Genomic DNA, 22,093 nt, shown 5'->3' with positions numbered 1-22,093 from the left:
GGGATCACAACCACTTGGAATATCCCGCAGGACACAATGAGTCATTCCACAGGAGACGTTTTTAAAAAGATGAAGAACCTCCAATCTTGAAACGTTTAGTTATTTAATCTGCCTCCAAGAGAGGATTTATTTGGGGAAAGACCTCACTGGAAAACCCAAAATGGTGCACATGGGCCCCCGGTAGCTGGGGGTGACTCTTCTCGTGGAGCCAAAAGCTTGTCGATCCTCACAGCCCTGAGCCACACACCACGGCTCCTCGGAGTCAGCCTCACCCAAGAAGCCGCCTTAATTGCATTTGGAAGAAGAGAACTGTCATTTTCTCGGATCTCCAGGGATCCAAGGATGGTAGTGACTACACTAACCTGCAAGTCTCAATTTCCTAACCAGCTCTCCCAACCACAGGGAGCCCACTGAGGGCCAGCACCCACCCCCTGGGTGCCCTGTATGTCCACAGCTGGTACTGGTCCCAGCAGGCCCCCCATACCCAACACTGTGTGCTGGAAGAACAAACAAGTGCATGCAATAGCCACTCTCCCAGAAATGCTAACTTCATGACTTTTCTTAAACATGGGGGTGAGCGGATTGCCAAAGAAGGGAGAAAGGAGGAAAAATCAGAGAAGAAGAAAAATGATTTCCAGGTTTGTAAAATGCACCACAATAGAATACAGAGGGTTTTTTTTTTTTTTCCTTTAAGTTCCCTCCTCCACAAGCAAGCGTGAATGTCTGAGTTTCTCTGAGGGCATTTTTGGCCCCTCCAGCCCTCAGTTACACATTACTTGGCTCCAAGGAAAGGTAAGCACTGCGCGTGCGCTGCGGTACAGGCTGTGCACGTCCCTTCTGAGTGCAGCACTGAGCTCACATCTGGGGCTATTTAACAACTGATTGGAAATTTAGCCTTCTGATTTCCAGTTAAATACTAGGCACAGGAAAACAAATAGCACTTGTTTTTCACCGAGCCCTGTCAGCCATCCAAACTGCAGTGCACACCAGAGAACTGCCTGTGGTTTGATGGCCGAGGCCCAAACTATTTGGATCCTTTTTTTTTTCCTCCCTCCAGTTTAAGTAAAAGGAATAAAGCAGATTTAGGCACTGCCAGCTTCTTCACCTCCTCCCCTTCTTGGAAATGCAAAACTGGTTCTTAAATATGAAGCATGTTCCTGGGATTCATTTATATTTTTCATTAGAATTAAGTTTTTATTTGTTTTTAATCCAAAGCCAATAGCACAGAGTTTGGTTTTGCTCATTTATTTCAACTGCCCTGCCTTGATATTTACTTGGATTTGCTGAAGAGGCAATGTTCAGATTGCCATTTTCTGTTTCTAATTAAATTGGGATATAATATCTAGCAGTTGTATTATCAGAGAATCAGAGTCTAAAGGCTGGGAGGAACTTCAGACATCATGTGAAGCACAAGCCCCTCACCTCGGAGACAAGGAGTTAAGAGATTCTGTACAATGATGTACAGAGCCAAGACTTGTATGTGGGCCTCCTGACACCCAGACCAGGGCCTTAACTAAAAACAGGAACCTGAGTTACCCCTGAGTAGAGGCACCAGATAAAATCTGGGACACCCAGGTCAATTTGAATTTCAGGAAAAAAAAAAAGAAATTTTTTAGCATATGTATGTCCCAAATATTACATGGACATACTAAAAAAAAATTCTCTGTTGTTTATCTGACACTTAACTTTCACCAGGCATCCTGTGTCTTTATTTGCCAACTCTCAGAGAGTGCCTCAGGGACGAGAACCCTCTTCTGTTCCTCACCCCCATCCACACTCACTCACATGCATTGCATTGCTTCCCTGATTTTTAATGACAAGTGGCTGGAGAAAATAAATCACAGCAGAGTAACCCCAAGAGTGAAGGAGGCCTGAACAGGCTGCTTATGTCTTGAGACTTTCTTAATCTCAGATGCCCTCTTTATTTCTGGCATGCAAAACAGCTCAGCAAAACCTTTTTGAAATTCATGAATGGTGTTTTCATCCTATGCTTTTTGCATAAACTTTCTGAAGTCCCCTTGTAGAGCATTCTTTAAAAATTATTTATTTAAGGAGGTAGCCTGATAGAGACAAAGAGCTTCCATGTGCTGATTCACTCTCCAAATGCTCATGACGGTTGAGGCTGTGCCGGGACAAAAAGCCAGGAGCCGAGGACTCCATCCACATCTCTCACGTGGATGGCAAGAACACAGCTACTTCAGCCATCACTGCTGCCTCCCAGGGTCTTCATTAGCAAGAAGCTGGAGTCAAGAGCCAGAGTCAGGTATCAAACCCAGACATTCCAACGTGGGATATGAACAGCTCACCACTGTGTCTTAACTGCTAGGCTAACAGTCTGCACCTGCACTTTCTAAAAATACTTTGATCAGCTGCTGGGCATCTGGACTGTTGGCACTTTTTAGGTAATCTTAACAATGCCTCTTCTGGCATTTGTGGACAAGTTCTCATGGATATGAGATTTGTCCAACTGTTTTCCAAAAAACCATTTTACACTCTTACAAGCAACATATGAGAGTCCCTACTCCTTGACTATGACTGTTACTATCTGTCTTCTGTATTACAGCCATCCTACTGAGAGAAGTGGCATCGCATTGTGCTTGGCATTAGCATTTCCTTAGTGATTAATGATACTGTGCATCTCTTCATGTACTTTTCAGCCATTTGTGTCCTTGCTCTGAAGAAATGTATCCTCAGACTTAAGGACAATTTAACTGTGTGGCTCTTTCCAACTTTTTTGCACTTTCAGGTTGAAAGTTTCAGACATCCATCACCCAGTTGACCGACCCTACCTTGCCCTCAGTGTGGAAATGATTCTAGAAGTAAAAACCAACCTACGTGATCCTTCTAACAGATTTTCACTTGTCATTCCAATGTGACACACTGAGAAGGGAGGAACATTTTTATTTTGGAGTGCATCAGGGGACAAGCTTAACCTACTCAATATTCTCCAGGCCACCCACTCAGCCTGCAGAAGGAAAATGATAAAGCTGTGACAACTTGCCTGGGTGTGTGTCTCATACTCAAAAGGCCCACTACCTCAAACTCAGCCTGAGGGCTGGCGCTGTGGCACACGAGGTAAAGCCACTGCCTGCAGTGCCAGCATCCCATATGGGCTCCGGTTCAAGTCCTGGCTGCTCCGCTTCTGATCCAGCTCTCTGCTTTGGCATGGGAAAGCAGCAGAGGATGGCCCAAGCTTGGGCCCCTGCACCCATGTGAGAGACCCAGAAGAAGTTCCTGGCTCCTGGCTTCAGATCAGTGCAGCTCTGGTCATTGCGGCCAACTGGGGAGTGAACCAGCAGATGGAAGACCTCTCTCCCTCTCTCTGCCTCTCCTTCTCTTTCTGTGTAGCTCTGACTTTCAAATAAATAAATAAATCTTTAAAAAAAAAATAGAAACTCAGCCTGAAACAATCACTCTCCCCCCCCCACTTCCCCTCCCTTGCCATTCCCATCTCCTAGGTAACCACAATGACCCCAAGAAAGGGACCGCACCTGCAGATAAAACCAAAGCCCCATGTTCCTCCCAACCACCACCACCACCTGCTCCCTCTCCTCATGCAGAGGAACCTCAGGAAGGACTGGAATGAAGAGAGAGAAAGACACGCCCCTCTATTAGACAGTATCTGATGCAAGGTTTCTAGGTTTGCAGTCACCCTCATGAGCGGCTGAGATGTTCTGAGTAACACAAGGCCCTCCTAACTAATTACAAAAGCTTTTCTTGTTGAGTTTGCACAGTTTGAACAATACAGACACGTCCACTGTTAAAAGCTCACTCTGGAAGACAGGTAGATGCCATTAGTTTAAGTTCACTCACTAACAGCAAAACTCTACCTGGACAGTAGAGGCAGATTTAGGACAGTAATGCAAATCCCTCAGCAGCGTTTCAGGGGAGAGATGAGGACACACACAAGGTGGCCTGAGTAAGAAGACCCATCCCAACCCCCTCAGCTCTTTGGGTAACCCTGGAGCAGACAGTGCAGCATGGCTAAGCCTCAGCTTCCAACATTCCAGCCCTTCTGAAGTGTTTGATGAACACTTTAGGTAAAACAACTTGTTATCTTATCCCTAAACTCCAACTCTTAACTACAATAAATGGATAAACAGAACATACTGCTGGTTTCTATCCCTCACTGGTCCCTCTGCTGCCAGTGCTGTCAAGGGGATGAGCAGACACTGAAATTCATTTCAGGCCACAGAGAGAGGAAGGGCAGAGCCCGCCCAGGGAGAGCTGCCAGCTTGGGAGGGAGCTTGCATCACTCGTCATCTCGTCATCTCGTGGGAGAACCTGAATGAACACCAGATGCTCCACTGCCACTTCGAGCCCATGAAGATGTGTGCAGACGGGAGCAAGCCCTCTTCCCCAAGGACAGCAGAGTTCAGGTGGCCTGGAATTTAAATCCCTGACTTCTCCCAATGCTGCTTTCCTGGTTGGTGATTTTAAGTTATCACTTGATCCACTATGTTTTTACATGGGGTCCACTCCAAATAGTTGATGTTACATTGTTTCCTAAAACTGTCTCCTTTTTTGTTAGTGTATCTTAAACTCATGGCCAGGAAGCACTTCTTCCAGCTCTTAAACAAAACTGAAGCAAATAAATAATAACGAGGAGGAAGGTACTTTCCCTGAAAACTCCAGGAGTGGCAGATAGAGGGAATGCAGAAAGTGTTAGGGACAACTCATGCAGCCCACACTTTTCACCTGGACCCACAGCCTGGAGAAGCAGGAATTTCTTTCACTTTGGAGCCAGACAAGCCAGATATTTTATAATTGCAAATGTAAATTCAACACCCTTCCCGTGTGTTCTTTACAGCAGCACTGGTGGGTGATGTGTATGAGTGATCAGTGCCAGGAATTGTACTAAGCACTTTCCAAGTGATCTCATTTAGTCAAGATAATACTACTACAGAGGAACTACTATTATTCCCTTATTACAACTGAGAAAAAAATCAGGCTTCGAGAGATTAATCTGTCCAAAGTGGCTGTCCAGATTCAAACCACGACAGTCAAAGCCTTTGCTCATAACCTCTCCCTTGTGGTAGCTTCTCTCCTTACACAGCTACTCAGTACCTGAAATGTGATAGAGTGTGGCCAAGGGACTGGACTTGAAATTTTCACTAATCTGAATAGCTATGCCTACCTAGCCAGCTTCTAAGGAATTGGCTGGTCCAGTTCACAGTATGAAGGTATGCTGTACCTAGGACTTAATGATCACAGCCATTAATCTCATCAGCAGATAACTTTATTTATTTATTTATTTATTTTTTTGACAGGCAGAGAGGACAGTGAGAGAGAGAGAGACAGAGAGAAAGGTCTTCCCTTGCCGTTGGTTCACCCTCCAATGGCCACCGCGGTCAGCGCGCTGCGGCCGGCGCACCGCACTGGTCCGATGGCAGGAGCCAGGTACTTCTCCTGGTCTCCCATGGGGTGCAGGGCCCAAGCACTTGGGCCATCCTCCACTGCACTCCCTGGCCACAGAAGAGAGCTGGCCTGGAAGAGGGGTAACCAGGACAGAATCCGGTGCCCCGACCAGTACTAGAACCCGGTGTGCCGGTGCCGCAAGGCGGAGGATTAGCCTAGTGAGCCGCAGCACCAGCACAAATGTATCTTTTGAATTTTTAAATATTTTATTTTGAAATGAATTCAAATGGACAAATTTACCAGTTTTTAACATATCAACACAGTTGCTTTATTATTCTCTCTATACATCACCTTTTCCTGAATTATCTGACCCTTTACCCCATAACACTTAAGGTATTATGTAGATTTCCTAAGAATTTATTCAACCTCTGTACAACTGTCAACTTCAAGAACTGTTAACAGTGACATAATACTTTCTAGGGTCACTTCTAATTTCACCCATATCCCTATAATGTCCTTCATAGCAACTCATCACTTACACAAGAGGATCCAGTTCAGAATTCCATGTGCTTTCTTAGTCTCCTTTAATCTGGAAGGCATCTCAACCTTTTATGTGTGTGTGTGTGTGTGTGTGTATGTATATGTATACATATATATGAATAAAGTCGTCCCAGCATTTTATTTATATATTTATAATTACATTTGTTTTGATCTTTCAGACATGATTGACATTTTTGAAGAACATAGGTCTATTATTTCATTTTACACGATGTCACTCAATATGTTTTTTTCCCAGTCAACGTCAGACTTATCCACGTGACTGTTGATTCCTTTTTCTTTTCTTTCTTTTTTTTCTTGAGATGCTTTTATTTATTTGAGAGGCTGAATAACAGAGACAGAGGGATAGACAGAGAGGAAGTGACTATCCATCTGCTGGTTCACTCCCCAAATGGCTGTAACAGCCAGGGCTGGCCTGGCAAAAGCCAAGAGCCGGGAACTCTATACTGGTCTCCTATGTGGCTGGCAGGGGTCCAAGTACTTAAACCATCTTCTGATGCCTTCCCAAGCACATTAGCAGGAGCTGAATCAGAAGCAGAACAGCCGAGACTTGAACCAGTGATCTGATATGGGATGGCAGTGGCTTAAACGGCTACATCACAACACTGGCCCCATTCCCACTCAGTTTGATCTTGTCCACTGCTTCCTCATGAATGATTCAGATCATACACATCTCTGGCCTAAAAGTCTACATAAGTGATGTTGTATCCTTTCTCATTTGCAAGCATACCATGTCTCTTTGCTGTTAACTTTGATCACCTGGGTTAAGGTATTAATGAGTAACACCATTGTACATAGTTACAGTTTTTTCTTAGTAACTGTGGAAAAGATTCTTGGAGAATATATAACTATGTTGTTCTTTGACTCTCTCCACATCCTATAGATTAAGCATCCTATAGGTTGATGATTCCTGCCAGATCAACTTTTACTAGGTGGTTGCAAAATGATGACTATCTAACTCCACCATTCTTTAGATATTTATTTACTGACATTCTACTATAAAGAGGGACATTCCCTTCTCTCCTTTTTATTCTTTTTTTTTAAGATTCATTTATTTATTTGAAAAGCAGACTTAGAGAGAGAGAGAGAGAGAGAGAGAGAAGAAATACACACAGACAGACACATACACAGAAGGAGAGAGATCCATTAGCTGGTTCACTCCCCAAATGGCCACAATGGCCAGTGCTGGGACAGGCGGAAGCTGGGAACCAGGAGCTTATTCCGCTTTTCCCTCATGGGTGGCAGGGCCCAAACACTTGGGTCACCTGTGGCTGCTTTCTGAGGCACATTAGCAGGGAGCTAGATAGAAAGTAAAGCAGTTGGGATTCTAACTGGCACCCAAAAGGGATGCTGGTTGTTGCAGGCAGCATCTTTACCTGCTGTGCCACAATGCCAACCCCTTTATTCATTTAACTAACTGTATTGACTGTGGAGACTTACTTTATTCAATGGGTGCCTTTGAGATTTTAAAAGTACTCTAAAAATACAGGAGAAACAAAACTACAGCTCTGGAGAGTCATTGATAGGCAAAGTTTATTCACTGGGCAAGAAGAAAATCCTGAACCAAGGACTCTACTCTGAAAGGCCTATGGACAAGCAAGGTTTAAAAGCCCAGGGCTGCAGTGGGGACACGGGCATGCAGCTGTCTCCAAAGACAATGTGAGTTATCACTACCACGCTGCAGTGTTGCTCATCATCAGACATGATATCATACTACAAAAATTCCATCCAAACAACCCATCTATTTCTCCACAACTAGCAAACTTGAATGTTTTGGCAAAGTCAAAGGGACATGATTTACAAATAGTAGGTAATATTTGGATCTTTCCACAAGAGCTGGACTCCAGCTTTTTTTTAATAAAATACAAATGATTTCATTTTGGAGCTCACTGTGTCACTTTCTCAACAAACAGATCCTCATATCAGAAATTAGGCCCATGCTATATACAAATAGGACGGGCTTGTGCATATTTATTTTGCGGTCAGAGACCACACACCCAGCGGCTATTTACAACATTTACAGTGTTCCTGGTGCCACAAGGGGGGGTCTCAGAGCTGAAACCGAAGCCCAGGCCACACAGGGTACGACTGTGGGTCCCTGCTCTGATGTGCACAGTAGACCTGATTCTCCCGCCACAGAAAATGAACTGTGGGCAGCATTTGCTTTCTGTGAATGCTGATCTATGCTTCCAAATACCACTAAGCTTGTACTCCAAATTCAACCCTCTTTGGGCGCTGAGATTATTTCAAGGAAAATAAGCCTTTTGCAAAAGCCTTGCAAAGTTTTAGTGTCTCTATTTCCTTCTGTACGGATCAGTGTGTGAGGGTTTTAAACACTTACCAAGAACAGTCGGGCAACCCCAGGAGCAAGTCTCTCTGTCTTCAGATGCCAGAGCAGGGGCTGTGGGGAATTCAGCAGGAACACGACAGGCTTGTGGTGGATGTGGACTGAGGAGATGGGATTCAGGTGCAGAGTGACCTAGGCAGCAACAGAAATAGGAGAGACATCTTAGCACTGGCTTTCCCTGAATATCACTCAGAGTGGCATCTGGAGTTCCATCTCACAACTTGCTGTTAAGAGAAACAAGCTATAAGCTAATTCAGATTATTTTTTAAGGATTTATTTATTTATTTATTTATTTATTTATTTATTTATTTTTAAAAGAGTTACAGAGAGAGGCAGAGGCAGAGAGAGAGATCTTGCACCCACTGGTTCACTCCCCAAATAGCTGCAACGGCTGGAGCTGAGCTGATCTGAAGCCAGGAACCAGGAGATTCTTCCAGGTTTCCCAACTTCTGCTGCTTTCCCAGGCACATTAGCAGGGAGCTGGATCAGAAGTGGAGCAGCTGGACTTGAACAGGTGCCCATGTGGGCTGCTGGTGCTGCAGGCCACAGCTTTAACCCACTGCACCACAGCACTAGCCCCACTAGTTTAGATTCTATGAGTAAGACATGAAGGGTCTTCAAAAGGTTCATGGAAAGTGTATATTAGGAAAAAACTACGCATGAATTTCCAAATTTTTTTGTATCAAAATAAACTTTTTTTCTAATTATATTTTACACAAACTTCTTAAAGTTCCTTCATATGTTAGGGTGAACTAGATGGCGTTGTCAATCTTTGGCCATTTTTTATGATAAAATGTCTATTTGGGCCGGCGCCTTGGCTCACTAGGCTAGTCCTCCACCTTGCGGCGCCGGCACACCAGGTTCTAGTCCAGGTCGGGGTGCCGGATTCTGTCCCGGTTGCCCCTCTTCCAGGCCAGCTCTCTGCTGTGACCCAGGAGTGCAGTGGAGGATGGCCCAAGTCCTTGGGTCCTGCACCCCATGGGAGACCAGGAGAAGCACCTGGCTCCTGGCTTTGGATCAGCACGGTGCGCTGGCCACAGCGCGCCGGCCACAGCGGCCATTGGAGGGTGAACCAACGGCAAAGGAAGACCTTTCTCTCTGTCTCTCTCTCTCACTGTCCACTCTGCCTGTCAAAAAAATAAATAAATAAATAATAAAAATAAATAAATAAATGTCTATTTGGCTATTTTATATATATTCATATATATATTCATGTGTGTGTGTGTGTGTGTGTGTGTGTGTGTGTGTGTGTATATATAGAACATGACTCAGCTCCCAGGGATAGAACACTCCCATTCACTAAAGAACTGGGGAGGGGGAGAGAGGGAGGAGGAAGCACCTGTGAGCAGAGCCAGAAAAAGTGGACTTGACAAGGTCCTGCTGGAGCACAGGAGCCAAGGTTGGTCAACACACACACAGGACAGCAAAGGGTGTGCAAGGGGAACTGACCAGATGCCTTCCTACAGCATATCTCACGCTGGCTTTCTACACAGATGGGTGAGCCGTGACCCGAGAACTACAGAGGTCAGCGGAGGGAACTCAGCAATGATCACTCTAAAGTAACAAGGGAGGGCAAGAACAACAAAGGACTTGGGCTGGAAAGACAAGACTGAGAGACGGCAGGCATAATAGCACATTTCAGCCACACTCCTTCCGAGGTGTACGCGGTCCAGAGCTGCGAGCTGAGTTCATACCGCATCAGGGACGCGGTGCTGACGGCTACTTCGCATTTTCCCAATCACAGCTGGCCCACTCTGTTTTGTTTTTTACAGCCCAGGTCTTTTATTTCTCTTTACACCTACTATCTCATGAATTCACAGGGAATGGGTTCCAGCAGCTTAGACTCCTTTCCACTGGTTCTGACGAAGTGGGGGGCCTCTCTGGGCGGAACAGCCCGGCGGTCAGTGGAACCCAGGTCCCTTTCTCTTGGCTTCCTTTTTCTGATCATTTTCCTTCACGTGTTTCAGGAAGCTATCTTGGCTTGTCTAATGTGCTCAATACGCACATTTATTTTCTGGGCAAGAATCTTGCCCTTAACTTGTTTGTTTACATCAATGCCAACAGCATGCTGGGTAACACTGCATACTCTACTGGTTTGGCCACGGTAACTTTTACGGGCATTCCTTTGTGAACAGTACCTGTTCCCTTGATGTTTACAATGTCACCTTCTTTGTAAATGTGCACAAGTATGGCCAAAGGAAAAACTCCATGTTTTCTAAAAGGCCCAGAGAACACGTATCAGGTGCCTCTCCTCTTTCCCCTTTGTGTCTGTCATCTTGGCGAATGACTGGAAGATGGCCTACTTTGATATCCGTGTTTCTCCACCTTTTTGTGGGACTGCCTGTACCCAATGTCATTATTACAATATGTTCCTGGGTCTTTGATAAATTAGATATTAAACTTTGCTTATCTGTTGAAACCCTCTCTTTGGCACATGAGAGGCATTTAGTAATTGCCAACAAAAGGTTTTAATTCTCTGCTTTTCAATGCACAAAAATGCATTACTCTATGAGAGATTTGCACTGAGCTATATGATAGCATCTTGATTGCTAATTACTGAGTGTGCATGTCTTAACTCCCAAAGCAGACTACAGGCAAACATGTGCCTTACATTTAATACTGTGCTTAATATAGCATAGATAATAAAAAATACTGATTGATTTGTCACAATGCATTAATAAATTTATATGCTATTTAAGAGATAAAAAAGGCTGAAGCACTAATGGTTCAAGGGGATTCAGCTATTTAGTTTGCAGGAAAATACACAAACACAAGTAATCCTCAAAATGTCTCAGCCTAGCATATAGCCAGAAATAATTTTTATATTTGACCTAAGCATATGGTAAAATCACAATACCAGATGAACTGTGCTGGCAAGTACAGGTACAGCAGAACAAGGAGTTCCTCAGTCACACATTTTGGAGCTGCTCACATCTCAAACTGAGCAGACTGATGGTCACTGAAAAAAGGAGGCTGCATAAAGACGGCAGAGGCAAAGATTCAAACTGCAGTTCTAACTCAGCAGTGAAATGCAAGCTACACACAGTACATGCACCGCCGAGTCCATCCCTTGTTTAGAGTACTTGAAAACTGCAAAGTAACCCTCTTACACAAGCCACATGTGTCAGTAAATGGGCTCGCAGCAGGAGTACAAAACACTAACAAATATGCATGTCAAATACCCAGATATTTTTTTTAAAAGATTATGAAATGAAATGAAAAGAAAAAGACGCATGAGACAGATGTTGGCGCTCAGGTCCAAAATGTTCCAGATGGTCCGACGTGTCAGGGCCTGGCTCATACAATCAAGGGACCATTTCTAGGAGCCACAGCTCTCGCAGCCTTCCTGGAAATGGCTCGTTCTTCAGCATGCGGCAGTGTCTGGCCAAGATGAATCTCTGGCCTGGGGGGGGGGGGGGGGTGAGGGAGGCAAAGCCCCAAGAGCTATCTGGCAAGTGAAGAATTCACACTACTATTGGGAAATTAAAAGAAAATCACTCACTACTCTTAAAAAAAAAAAAAAAGTTGGGAGAGCCAAAGAGTCCTGCAAGCACCCGCTCACCTAATCCCTCAGCAACCTTCCTCTTTGGACTGCCCATATTTGAGTAAATCTTGCTCAAATAAAAGCTCCCAGAAATGTGGGGAGAACATACCCAGAATATCTCAAAGAATCCCTGGCTAAGTTGCCTAATTTCTCCCAGACAGACAAAAAAGAAAATTCTCAGGGATCCAATGGAGCCCAGGATAGACCATAGTTACCAACTTAAGAATGCCCTGCTCAAGATTTCCATGGGTAGATTATCCAGTGACGATGATGTAAAGACCAGAGCTGAGGCAGAGTACAGCAAAGAAACATCCCAAGGAGAAATGACACCAGTGGCATTCAATACTTTACAGCTTGGAAATCCCAACAGTGTTTAATGAGTTGACCCTCAATCCAATGTCAAGAAAGTACAAGTATTACTATGGGCTTCATAAATAATAAGGAACTAAACACGAAGGGCCATGTGGCTAAAGGAGGATGCATCCCTGATGAATGGACAATGACTATTCTCTAAAGACGTAGGATCTTTAATCCTAAAATTCATATGGAGTAACATAAGGCCCCGAATAGCCAAAGCGATCCTAAACAAGAAAAATCAAGCTGAAGGCATCACAATACCTGACTTTAAAGCATACTACAAGCTATAGTAATTAAAACAGCATGGCACTGGCATAAAAACCAATACACAGATCAATGAAACAGAATAGACAGCCCAGAAATTAATCCACATATAATCAACTGATTTTTGACAAAAGTGTTCAGACCATACAGTAGAGTAAGGATAACCTCTTCAACAAATGGTGCTGGCAAAACTGGATATTAGATGTGTGTGTGTGTGTGTATGAATGAAATTAGGTCCATATGTACATAAATTAGATCCATATGTACAAAGATCACCATGTACAAAAATCAACTGAAGATGGATCAAAGATCTAAACTTAAGACTTGAGCCTATGAACTTGCTAGAAGAAAATGTAGGGGAAACATTCCAATTCTCTGGCATAGGGGACAACTTCTTGGACAAGGCCCCCAAAGCACAGGCAATGAAAGCAAAACAAATGGGACTATATAAAACTTAGAAGCTTTTGCACAGCAAAGGAAATGATCAATACACTTGAGAGACATCCAGCAGAATGGGAAAAAATATTTGCAAACTACCTATCCAACAAATTATTAATATCCCAAATATATCAGCAACATAATAAACCTCAACAATAAAAATCAACCAATCCAGTTGAGAAATGGGCAAAGGATTTCAATAGATAATTCTAAAAGGAAAACAAATGCCCAACAAATGTATGAAAAAATGCTTAACATCATTAGTCACCAAGGAAATGTAAACCCAAACCACAATAGGATATCATCACCTCACCCTTGTCAGAATGGCTAAAATCTAAAGCACAGACAGTAACAAATGCTGACAAGGATGTGGGGAAAAGGGAACAATTATACACTGTTGATGGGAATGTAAATTAGTGCAGCCACTGTGGAAAACAGTGTGGAGATCTCTTTAGAAACAGACTTGCCATATGATCCAGCAACCCCACCACTGGGTATATACCCAAAGATTTGAACACAGTGTATCAAAGAGATACCTGCACCACCATGTTTATAGCAGCACTGTTTACAATAGCCAACATTTGGAATCAACCAAAGTGTCCATCATCAGATGAATGGATAAAGAAAATGAGGTATATATTTATAATGAAATATTATTTAGCTATAAAAACAAACAAAATTCGGCTGGCGCTGCAGCTCACTAGGCTAATCCTCCGCCTTGCAGTGCCGGCATGCCAGGTTCCAGTCCCGGTCGGAGCGCCGGATTCTGTCCTGGTTGCCCCTCTTCCAGGCCAGCTCTCTGCTGTGGCCAGGGAGTGCAGTGGAGGATGGCCCAAGTCCTTGGGCCCTGCACCCCATGGGAGACCAGGATAAGTACCTGGCTCCTGCCATCGGATCAGCGCGGTGCGCCGGCCACAGCGCGCCGGCCGTGGCGGCCATTGGAGGGTGAACCAATGGCAAAAAGGAAGACCTTTCTCTCTGTCTCTCTCTCTCACTGACCACTCTGCCTGTCAAAAAAAAAAAAAAAAAATTCTACCATTTGTGGAAAAATGGACACAACTAGAGGACATCAGGTTGAGCGAAATAAGCCAGACCCAGAAATACAGATACCACAAAAAAAGATAAAGAACCGTCTGTGCTTATTAGTATTACTGCAAATACAGTTTCGTAAAACTTTGTTTTATACCTTTCTCAAACCAATGGTTAAGAACGCTACACTACTACAGTTTTAATGACCTGCGATTACTTTAAAATTTACTATGTATGGAAGAAATGTTAATTTTTCCATTCAATTATTGTTTATAGCTATTGTCTATACTCTCATTAAACTAGGGTCTTTTTGCTTTTCACTTGTTAAACTTCCTAATTGGTGAAGTATTAAGCCTTTTTACTGTAAAGTAAATGTGGTATCTCAAAAACTAAGAAAGAAAGGGAGAAGGATGGAGGGTGGGAGAGAGAGAGGGAGGGAAGACGGGAATATCGTTATTTTTGTTTGTTTTTTATTTATTTGAAAGGGGGAGAGAGAGAGAGAGAGAGAGAGAGAGAGAGAGAGAGAGAGAGAGAGGTCTTCTATCTGCTGGTATACTCCCCAAATGGCCACAACAGCTGGGGCTGGCCAGGCTGAAGCCAGAAGCCAGGAACTTCTGTGTCTCCCATGTGGGTGCAGGAGCCTAAGGACTCGGGCCATTCTCCAGTGCTCTCTCAGGCATATTAGCAGGGAACTGGATCAGAAGTGGAACAGCCAGAACTTGAACCAGCAGCCATATGGGACGCCAGTACTGCAGCCGGTGGCTTAACCTGCTATCCCACATGCTGGCCCCATTATGTTCTTAGAATTGCATATACAAACTACATTGAATCTATTAAAACTAATTAAAATAAAAAAAATTTTTTTTTGACAGGCAGAGTGGACAGTGAGAGAGAGAGACAGAGAGAAAGGTCTTCCTTTGCCGTTGGTTCACCCTCCAATGGCCGCCGCGGCTGGCGCGCTGTGGCCGGCACACCGCGCCGATCCGGTGGCAGGAGCCAGGAGCCAGGAGCCAGGTGCTTTTCCTGGTCTCCCATGGGGTGCAGGGCCCAAGCACCTGGGCCATCCTCCACTGCACTCCCTGGCCACAGCAGAGGGCTGGCCTGGAAGAGGGGCAACCGGGACAGAATCCAGCGCCCCGACCGGGACTAGAACCCGGTGTGCCGGCGCCGCTAGGCGGAGGATTAGCCTAGTGAGCCGCGGCGCCGGCCCTAAAATAAAAATTTTTAAGATATGGCTTCTATGTTCATCTTTGGGAGTCTTAGAGCATTTGAAAACTTAATTCAAGTATGAACTCCCTGTGTACACACAGATAGAGCACATGTTATACAAAGTTTTACAGAGAATGCCAAGAAAACACATGGAAAACATGGCCATTGCATGACCCATGTACTCCAGGTTAAGTGCTCACTAACCCCAGCTAAGGTTTCTAACTATTCATTGTAAAAGAACAGGAAAATTCTAGTGGCAGAGATGGAAACAATATGGCCCAATCTAATTAAACTAGAAGTTATATGCCTAGTCTTAAGCTATCATTCTTTCAAGGAAAGACTTAATAGATGACGACCCAGAACTAGAAAACCTTCACAAGTAGTCCCTGGAATTTTAGTGAACTCCTGAGATGCAGTCTTTGGCCACACACTGACCCATGAAGCCTCGTCGGGAGTTCCTGTTCCCATCATGTTTGTCTCAAACTGTGCTGAATGTTCAGTCTTCCTGAGGGTGTGAGAAAATGCAAATAAGTCTCATCTGTCACATCCCACATGTAGACACTGTCCCCTAACTGGAGGAAGGCTAACTGGTCTAATCTGTTCTAGATCATCTAGTTACAATAAATCTTCTGAGCTTATCTGTGTACTTCAACAAACGTACTGGACATAATTTTTAACCATCTTATTTATTTATTTAAGAGGCAGCCAGAGGGAGAAAGAAAGCGCTCTCATTTGCTGGTTCACTCCCCAAATGCCTGCAATGACCCCTAGCCGGGGCTGAAGCCAGCAACCATCTAGGTCCCCCGTGTGGGTGGCTGGAATGCAATCACGTGAGCCGTGTGGGATGCAGGTGATTAACCACTAGGCCAAACACCCACCCCCTAGATGTAATTTCATAAAGAAATTAAAAGCAAATATTTTCTGAGAGAGAATCCAAACACAATTTTGACCAAAGTCAAGGCCAGCTGCGAGGCGCACACAACCCCCCAGTGGAAAGGCAGCCTCCCTATCTCCCATTTAGGAAGCCAGTGCCTGCCCACATCATCACCAGCAAACAAGGACAGCACTCTCTGGGCCTTGTATGGTGAAGGCTTCTTAGTTCTCCAAGGATTATCTTTGATAAGCAAAAGCCATACACAACTGTCTCGACTCTATAAATCACTTTATGAGAATGAATTTCTACTTACAGGAAGGGAAAAAAACCTCTGCGTTCTGTATGGAAAAAAGCTGTATGAAAAATTCTTTTTGAATTTCCCGGAATTCACAGTACAGACACAAGACATTTCTACTAAATGGATTTCAAAAGATTCCTCATTGGTTAGACGCTCTATTCCTGGAGTTTGTTAAAACGAGCGAAAGCAAAGTGAGGGAAGCGGCTGATAGGAAAGTCTACCAGTTGTCCAGTTTTGCTAATGTGTCACTGAGGCTCCATTTCAATGTTTCTGATTCTCAGAGCAGCTCCCATGGACCTGTGCGTCATGAAGTCATCCACAGTACTACCAAAGCAACTCCTATCATCAAAAACCAGACCAAATAACACTCTGAAACGATGGTTCAATAATCAGTTTACACTAGGAGACGCGAGGGACTCCAGCAGTGCACCTGTAACTGAGACCCACGATGTCACACGCTGGTCGGTACACAGCCATCATCCGTCGTGCCCTTTCTAGAGGTAGGGAGATATCGCGGGCAACAGCCTGAGTCTGGGACTCTCGGCATCCATACTTCACACAGACCCCCCCCCAGAGAGGCACACCCCCATTTCAGGACACACCAAACTCAAAACCCACTTCCCTTTGGACAGTGTGACTTTAGGAACTCACACCCGACCTAGATGGATCTGGAAAGTGCAAGTCGTTGCTGGGTGATATTTTAGCTTTTCTTTAGTTGCTGCCACCACGTGTTAAGTATCTTCCAGCTCAAAGAACTCCCACAGCTGATATTTTATTTACCATTGCTTGTCTTCTACCATTTGGGAATTGGTATAAAAATATTGCCTTTAAACATTCTTGGGTGGCTGGATTAGGAGATTTTTAAGATTTTCTTGTTTCCTTGTTGTTGTTGTTGTTGTTGTTGTTTCTCTGAATTTCTAAAGGAAAACCAATTAGTTGGTACTGAATTCCAGAAAGCTCAACCCTCTGGGGTTCCCACCCTGACTCCCCCTGACTCCGGGAAGCAAATGACCATGCTCCTCAGTCTGGAGGAGCACTGAGGCCCGGGCTGTCGAGGGCTCTGGCAAACAGCACCAAGCTCTTTCCCAGTGGGTCATGAAACCACCGAAACGTGCTGGGAGGGGCTCAGCCAGCCAAGCCCCAGATGAATCTCCCTCTCCTCCACGAGGACACAGTTCAGGATTCCCTGGGAGCATCTGAAAATACTCTAATACAACCACAGAAAGAAAAAAAAATTAAAAACTAAGTGAAAGCCTGAAATTTGATGCAGAAATGAGCCTGCCCTTTTTCGCTCCATATTTTGAATGCCCTGGAAAAATACTGGGAACTAAATTTGGGTTGGGGGTTGAGGAGCAAGAGCTCATGTAAACATTAGAGTATTTATGAAACTACAGGCCATGACCTTCCAGAGGGATCCTGGGAGCAGTGCGAAGGGATTGGCCGGCCCTTCCCAGGGAGCCACGGTGGGCAAAAGACCGGGAATGCAGAGGCCCCGGATGTGAGTATCTCCTGGTGCAGTGACACTGCCCAGGCCCTCAGCAGGCCACTGCTGATGGCAAGTCCAAGAACACTCCAGGCATATTTATGTCACCCTTCAGTATTACGCACAGGCTACGTGATGCAGATCTGCATATGTCGCTAACACATCACAGCTTTCACAATTCCAGCCACGATCCTGGGTGGGCACCTGCATCCAGCTCACAATGCAACCTCCGGTGAAATCTCTCCCCAATCGCACACACAGACAATGCTCTTGGCACTACCTCCGCACAGCATCACAGTGATTGTGAACCCCCCAGGACATTCCGCAAGGACAGAAACTGAGTCACACTCATTCCTGCATCCTTAGGCTCAGCACAAATATCTGGCAGTAGTCAACACGTTTTCTGGTGAATAAAAGAATCAACAAAAGCTGTTCATAAAATGTGACTCATCTAACGGTTACACAGTCATCTTGTCCTGTTCTTCTGGGGAGGTGTACGGCCAAGAAAAAGAACATTAACTTCACTACCAGGTTCAACTTGAACTTTAAAACACAGTCAAGAAAAGTAAACAGATTCCAACTACTAAACCAAGATATGGGCTGCCAGGATCAAGGGTATGATGGAGAGGATTCCGAGGCCACACCTCTGCTTTGGGGGGAAAACACCCTGACCACCCCCTCTGCTGCCAGGATGGGGCAGGGCAGAGCAGCTCCATGTATGCAACAACAGGTAAAACAGAAAAGGAGACATTTTTGTTATCTTGAACAGTTCTGCAAATAATATTGTGGCAGGGGGTGGGGGACACCCTTTGGGGTATGCTTTCCTACCCAAAGTTAGGTAACAGAGATAAAATGTTGTGAGAGGGTCAGGCATTTGACCGAATAATTAAGATGCCAGTTAAGGTGCCCACGTCTCATACTGGGGGTACGTGGGATCAGTGCACAACCCCAGCTCCTGACTCCATCTTCCTGCCAATGCAGACCCTGGGACTCAGTGGTGATGGCCCAAATGATGGGTTCCTGCCACCCACTCGGAAGACCTGGACTCCGTTCCCAGCTCCCGACTTCAGCCAAACTAGTCCTAGCTGTTGTGCGTATTTGGAGAGTGAACTAGCAGACAGGAGCTCCATCCCTCTCCCCGTCTCTCCCTCTATCTGCCTGTCTCTGTCTGCCTCTCAAGTAAGTAATTTTTTGACCAAATGTTCCACTACTTTTTAAATGCACAGATTTTTAATGGTTTTCATTCAAGCAACGAAGTATGTGAAAACAGAAAGCAATCTGAAGGAACTTAGTATCTGCACCTTGATTAAATGGAAAAATGTGCTTTTACCTTTTTTTTATATTCTTTGTCACACTTAATAGACTCACTCCAATAACTCGGAGATTAAGCGTGTCCCCACATATTTTTTAAAATACCCATTTTTACTTATTTGAAAGGCAGAGAGAGAGAGAAAAAAAAATAGAAAGAATGAATTCACTATTCACCATAGAACTGTGTAATAAAGAGAATCATTGCAGTGATCACTAGAAGTTGATTCACAAAATAGGCTGATATACAAAATAGCAAAAACCCAATTCTCACATGATCTGGCCACTGGAGTAATAATTTCTATCTGCCAATTATAGTCAAGATTTCTGTTTAAGCTTGATAAGTCTTAAACTTATCAAGTTCATAACAGCAGAAACACAACATGCAATGGTGTTCAGGTTGTGATTTAATATGCTCCTGGCATCAAAGGATGGAATCTTGGTATCCCTGGGCTAAAGCACTTCTCATGTAGATTATCCTGAATCTGGTAAGGAATTCCGAATGGAGGTAGTGCTACCTAACACAAAAGAGGAATCTGGAGAGGAGTAATTACTAATGATATGGACATTCAAAAATACTACACTTGGGCCAGCGCTGCAGCTCATTAGGCTAATCCTCCACCTGCGGCACCGGCACCCCAGGTTCTAGTCCCGGTCGGGGCGCTGGATTCTGTCCCGGTTGCTCCTCTTCCAGTCCAGCTCTCTGCTGTGGCCCAGGACGGCAGTGGAGGGTGGCCCAAGTCCTTGGGCCCTGCACCCACATGGGAGACCAGGAGGAAGCACCTGGCTCCTGGCTTTGGATCGGCACAGCACGCCAGCCACAACACACTGGCCGTAGCAGCCACTTGGGGGGTGAACCAATGGAAAAAGGAAGACTTTTTCTCTCTCTCTCTCTCTCCGTCTAACTCTGCCTGTCAAAAAAAAAAAAAAATACTACACTTGGATTATTGTTGTTAATATTCATAGTGGTGCCAGCAGTAGTGGAACCTTCCAAGGAAACACAACAGGCAGATATATAGGGCTTTCTGTTGGGTTAAGATCTGCTGCTTTTCAACAGAGGGAAGTACATTGCATAATTATCTAATTACACCCATTATAAAGATGAAGGAATTGGTGCTCAGAAGTAAATAATTTATCCAACGTCTTATGGCTAAAAGGTGGCGGTGCTATGAGAATGATCTCTCTCATTGCCCGTCTGTCTTTCTCTAACTTCCCACTCATCCTTCTCCAGGGTGTTAGCCTTGAGGCACAGAGGAGAATGGAAAGCTGTTCTGCTGTATTAAGAAGCAGGAACCATTTGATTACTGGAGAAGAAAAGATAAGAAGGAAGGAAGGAGACTACAGGAAAGCTAGCACAGGCTGATGGCAACCAGTGGGCTCAACAGGGATGAATCAACAAATATTTTGATGAGCAGTGATATTCACCGTGCCCGCTAAAGCAGCAAGAAAGGCTGTAGTGTAGACATTCCTCTACCTCCTCTACAAGAATTTTAATAATGTCACCGTTGTCATGAGCAAATGCACCAAGGAATGCAAAAAGGTGTTGGTGGCGTTTCAAACCCAAATGACTCAAGCATGTCTCGGATGCATCATGTGTGGAATTACACACCCAGCAAGCTGTGAGGGCCACAAGAGCAGAGGGCCCGGGCAATCTGCAGCAGGAGCCCCCCCCCCCCCCGACTCCTACAAGCCGTGGAATCAGCAGAAGCACAAACCAACCATTCCTTGAGCTCCCGGAGCTCCCAGTCGATGTGTGGATTAGACCAAACTGCTCTCTAAGGAAATGAAACTCTGATCAAGGGAGAAAACCTTCGGGAATTCTGTGAAATCTGGTTTCCTTTGAAAGCTGTAAAGAAAACAACTCCTAAAGTTCACAGCACTGGGCCCCCAGGGTATTCTGGTCTCATCCAACCAGGTTATGATGTTGAGGAAATGTTTTTAGCGAACTTTCGTCTCCATGTTCCTTGGCCTATCTTGCAGAAGAGAGAAGTAACCCAGAGGTCAGAGGTGGGAGAACATGTTATCAGTTGTGCTTGGGGAGCACTCTGTCTGGAACAGCACCACGTTCCTTGACCAAATGTTCCACTGTGTTTCTAAGGCCTGGACTCTCAAATGTTTTAAATGCAGGCTGTGAACAACATGCGCACAGCCTGGTACACAGCAGAGGCAGCACAGTCTGCAGTGTTCACGCAGGAGTTCAACACTGCTGTGTGTTTTCCTCCACAGAAGCAGTTTTCATCGAGTTCTGCAATGAGCCTTCAGAGTGAGACCTGGGATCTCAGAAAGCAGAGGGAAAGTTGCCAAAATGTGCCGGTGGCATGTGGCAGTCGGCAAGTATCTAACATGGGGTGGTATCTTCCTAAAGCCAGTATTCAGGAGTTCAAGTTTCATAACTTCTTGAGGCAGCATCAAAAGAAGTTCAATAGATTTGTTCTAACTGAAAAGGGACAATAATGAATAGGATGCTTGCTAACAAAATTTGCTACAGCTACTCTATGCCCTTAAAAATCCTTTAAGTGTTTGTTAATAACCTGAAGGAAGTAAGAAAGTCTAGGAAGCCTGAACAATGATCCTGTATGTACCGGGAAATCAGAACTGAGGGCTATGCCAGGAACTAGGAACGAATTTCACCTCAACTGCAAATTCTAACATTTGATTTCCAAGGTGTATAACTAAAACAACCCCAGTCATTCATTTCCCAGCAACAAAAACACTGTAGCCTCATAAAAGCTACATACATGCAAGGCCAGAGGATTTAAGGCCTGGTAAACCAATTCATATTACAGAACAACAGAAAGAAAAGATACCACCCATTATCCAAGTGAACACAGTCACGCACCACGTAACCACGTCTCAGTCAATGACAGTGGGAATATACAATGGTGGCCCCCAAGATTATATCCCTTAGTGAGGCCGTGCCTGTCACGTTTGTGTAAATACACTCCATGATGTTCACTCAACATGATGAAGTAGCCTAATGACACATTTCTCAGAACATATCCCACTGCTAATCACACACAACTGTA

At 44.7% G+C, this 22,093-nt stretch overlaps 1 protein-coding gene across 11 annotated transcripts in view; it reads right to left on the bottom strand.

Annotated features, from left to right (window-relative positions):
* Positions 1-22,093, bottom strand: part of TGFBR3 (transforming growth factor beta receptor 3) — a 216,901-nt gene that overhangs the window by 69,642 nt on the left and 125,166 nt on the right. For all 11 annotated transcript variants that reach the window (XR_011390579.1, XM_008264892.4, XM_070078049.1 and 8 more), the window contains one exon: positions 8,258-8,395. Coding sequence is in view for 10 of the 11 variants with exons in the window: in XM_008264892.4 (XP_008263114.1) it covers positions 8,258-8,395 (138 nt within the window). In the remaining variant the exon portion in view is untranslated. The remainder of the gene's footprint in view (positions 1-8,257; positions 8,396-22,093) is intronic.

This window comes from Oryctolagus cuniculus, chromosome 7, assembly GCF_964237555.1.
Source record: "Oryctolagus cuniculus chromosome 7, mOryCun1.1, whole genome shotgun sequence".
Classification (NCBI taxonomy): Eukaryota; Metazoa; Chordata; class Mammalia; order Lagomorpha; family Leporidae; genus Oryctolagus; species Oryctolagus cuniculus.
The sequence above is the reverse complement of the archived record's forward strand: the minus strand, read 5'-3'. Positions and strand labels throughout refer to the sequence as shown.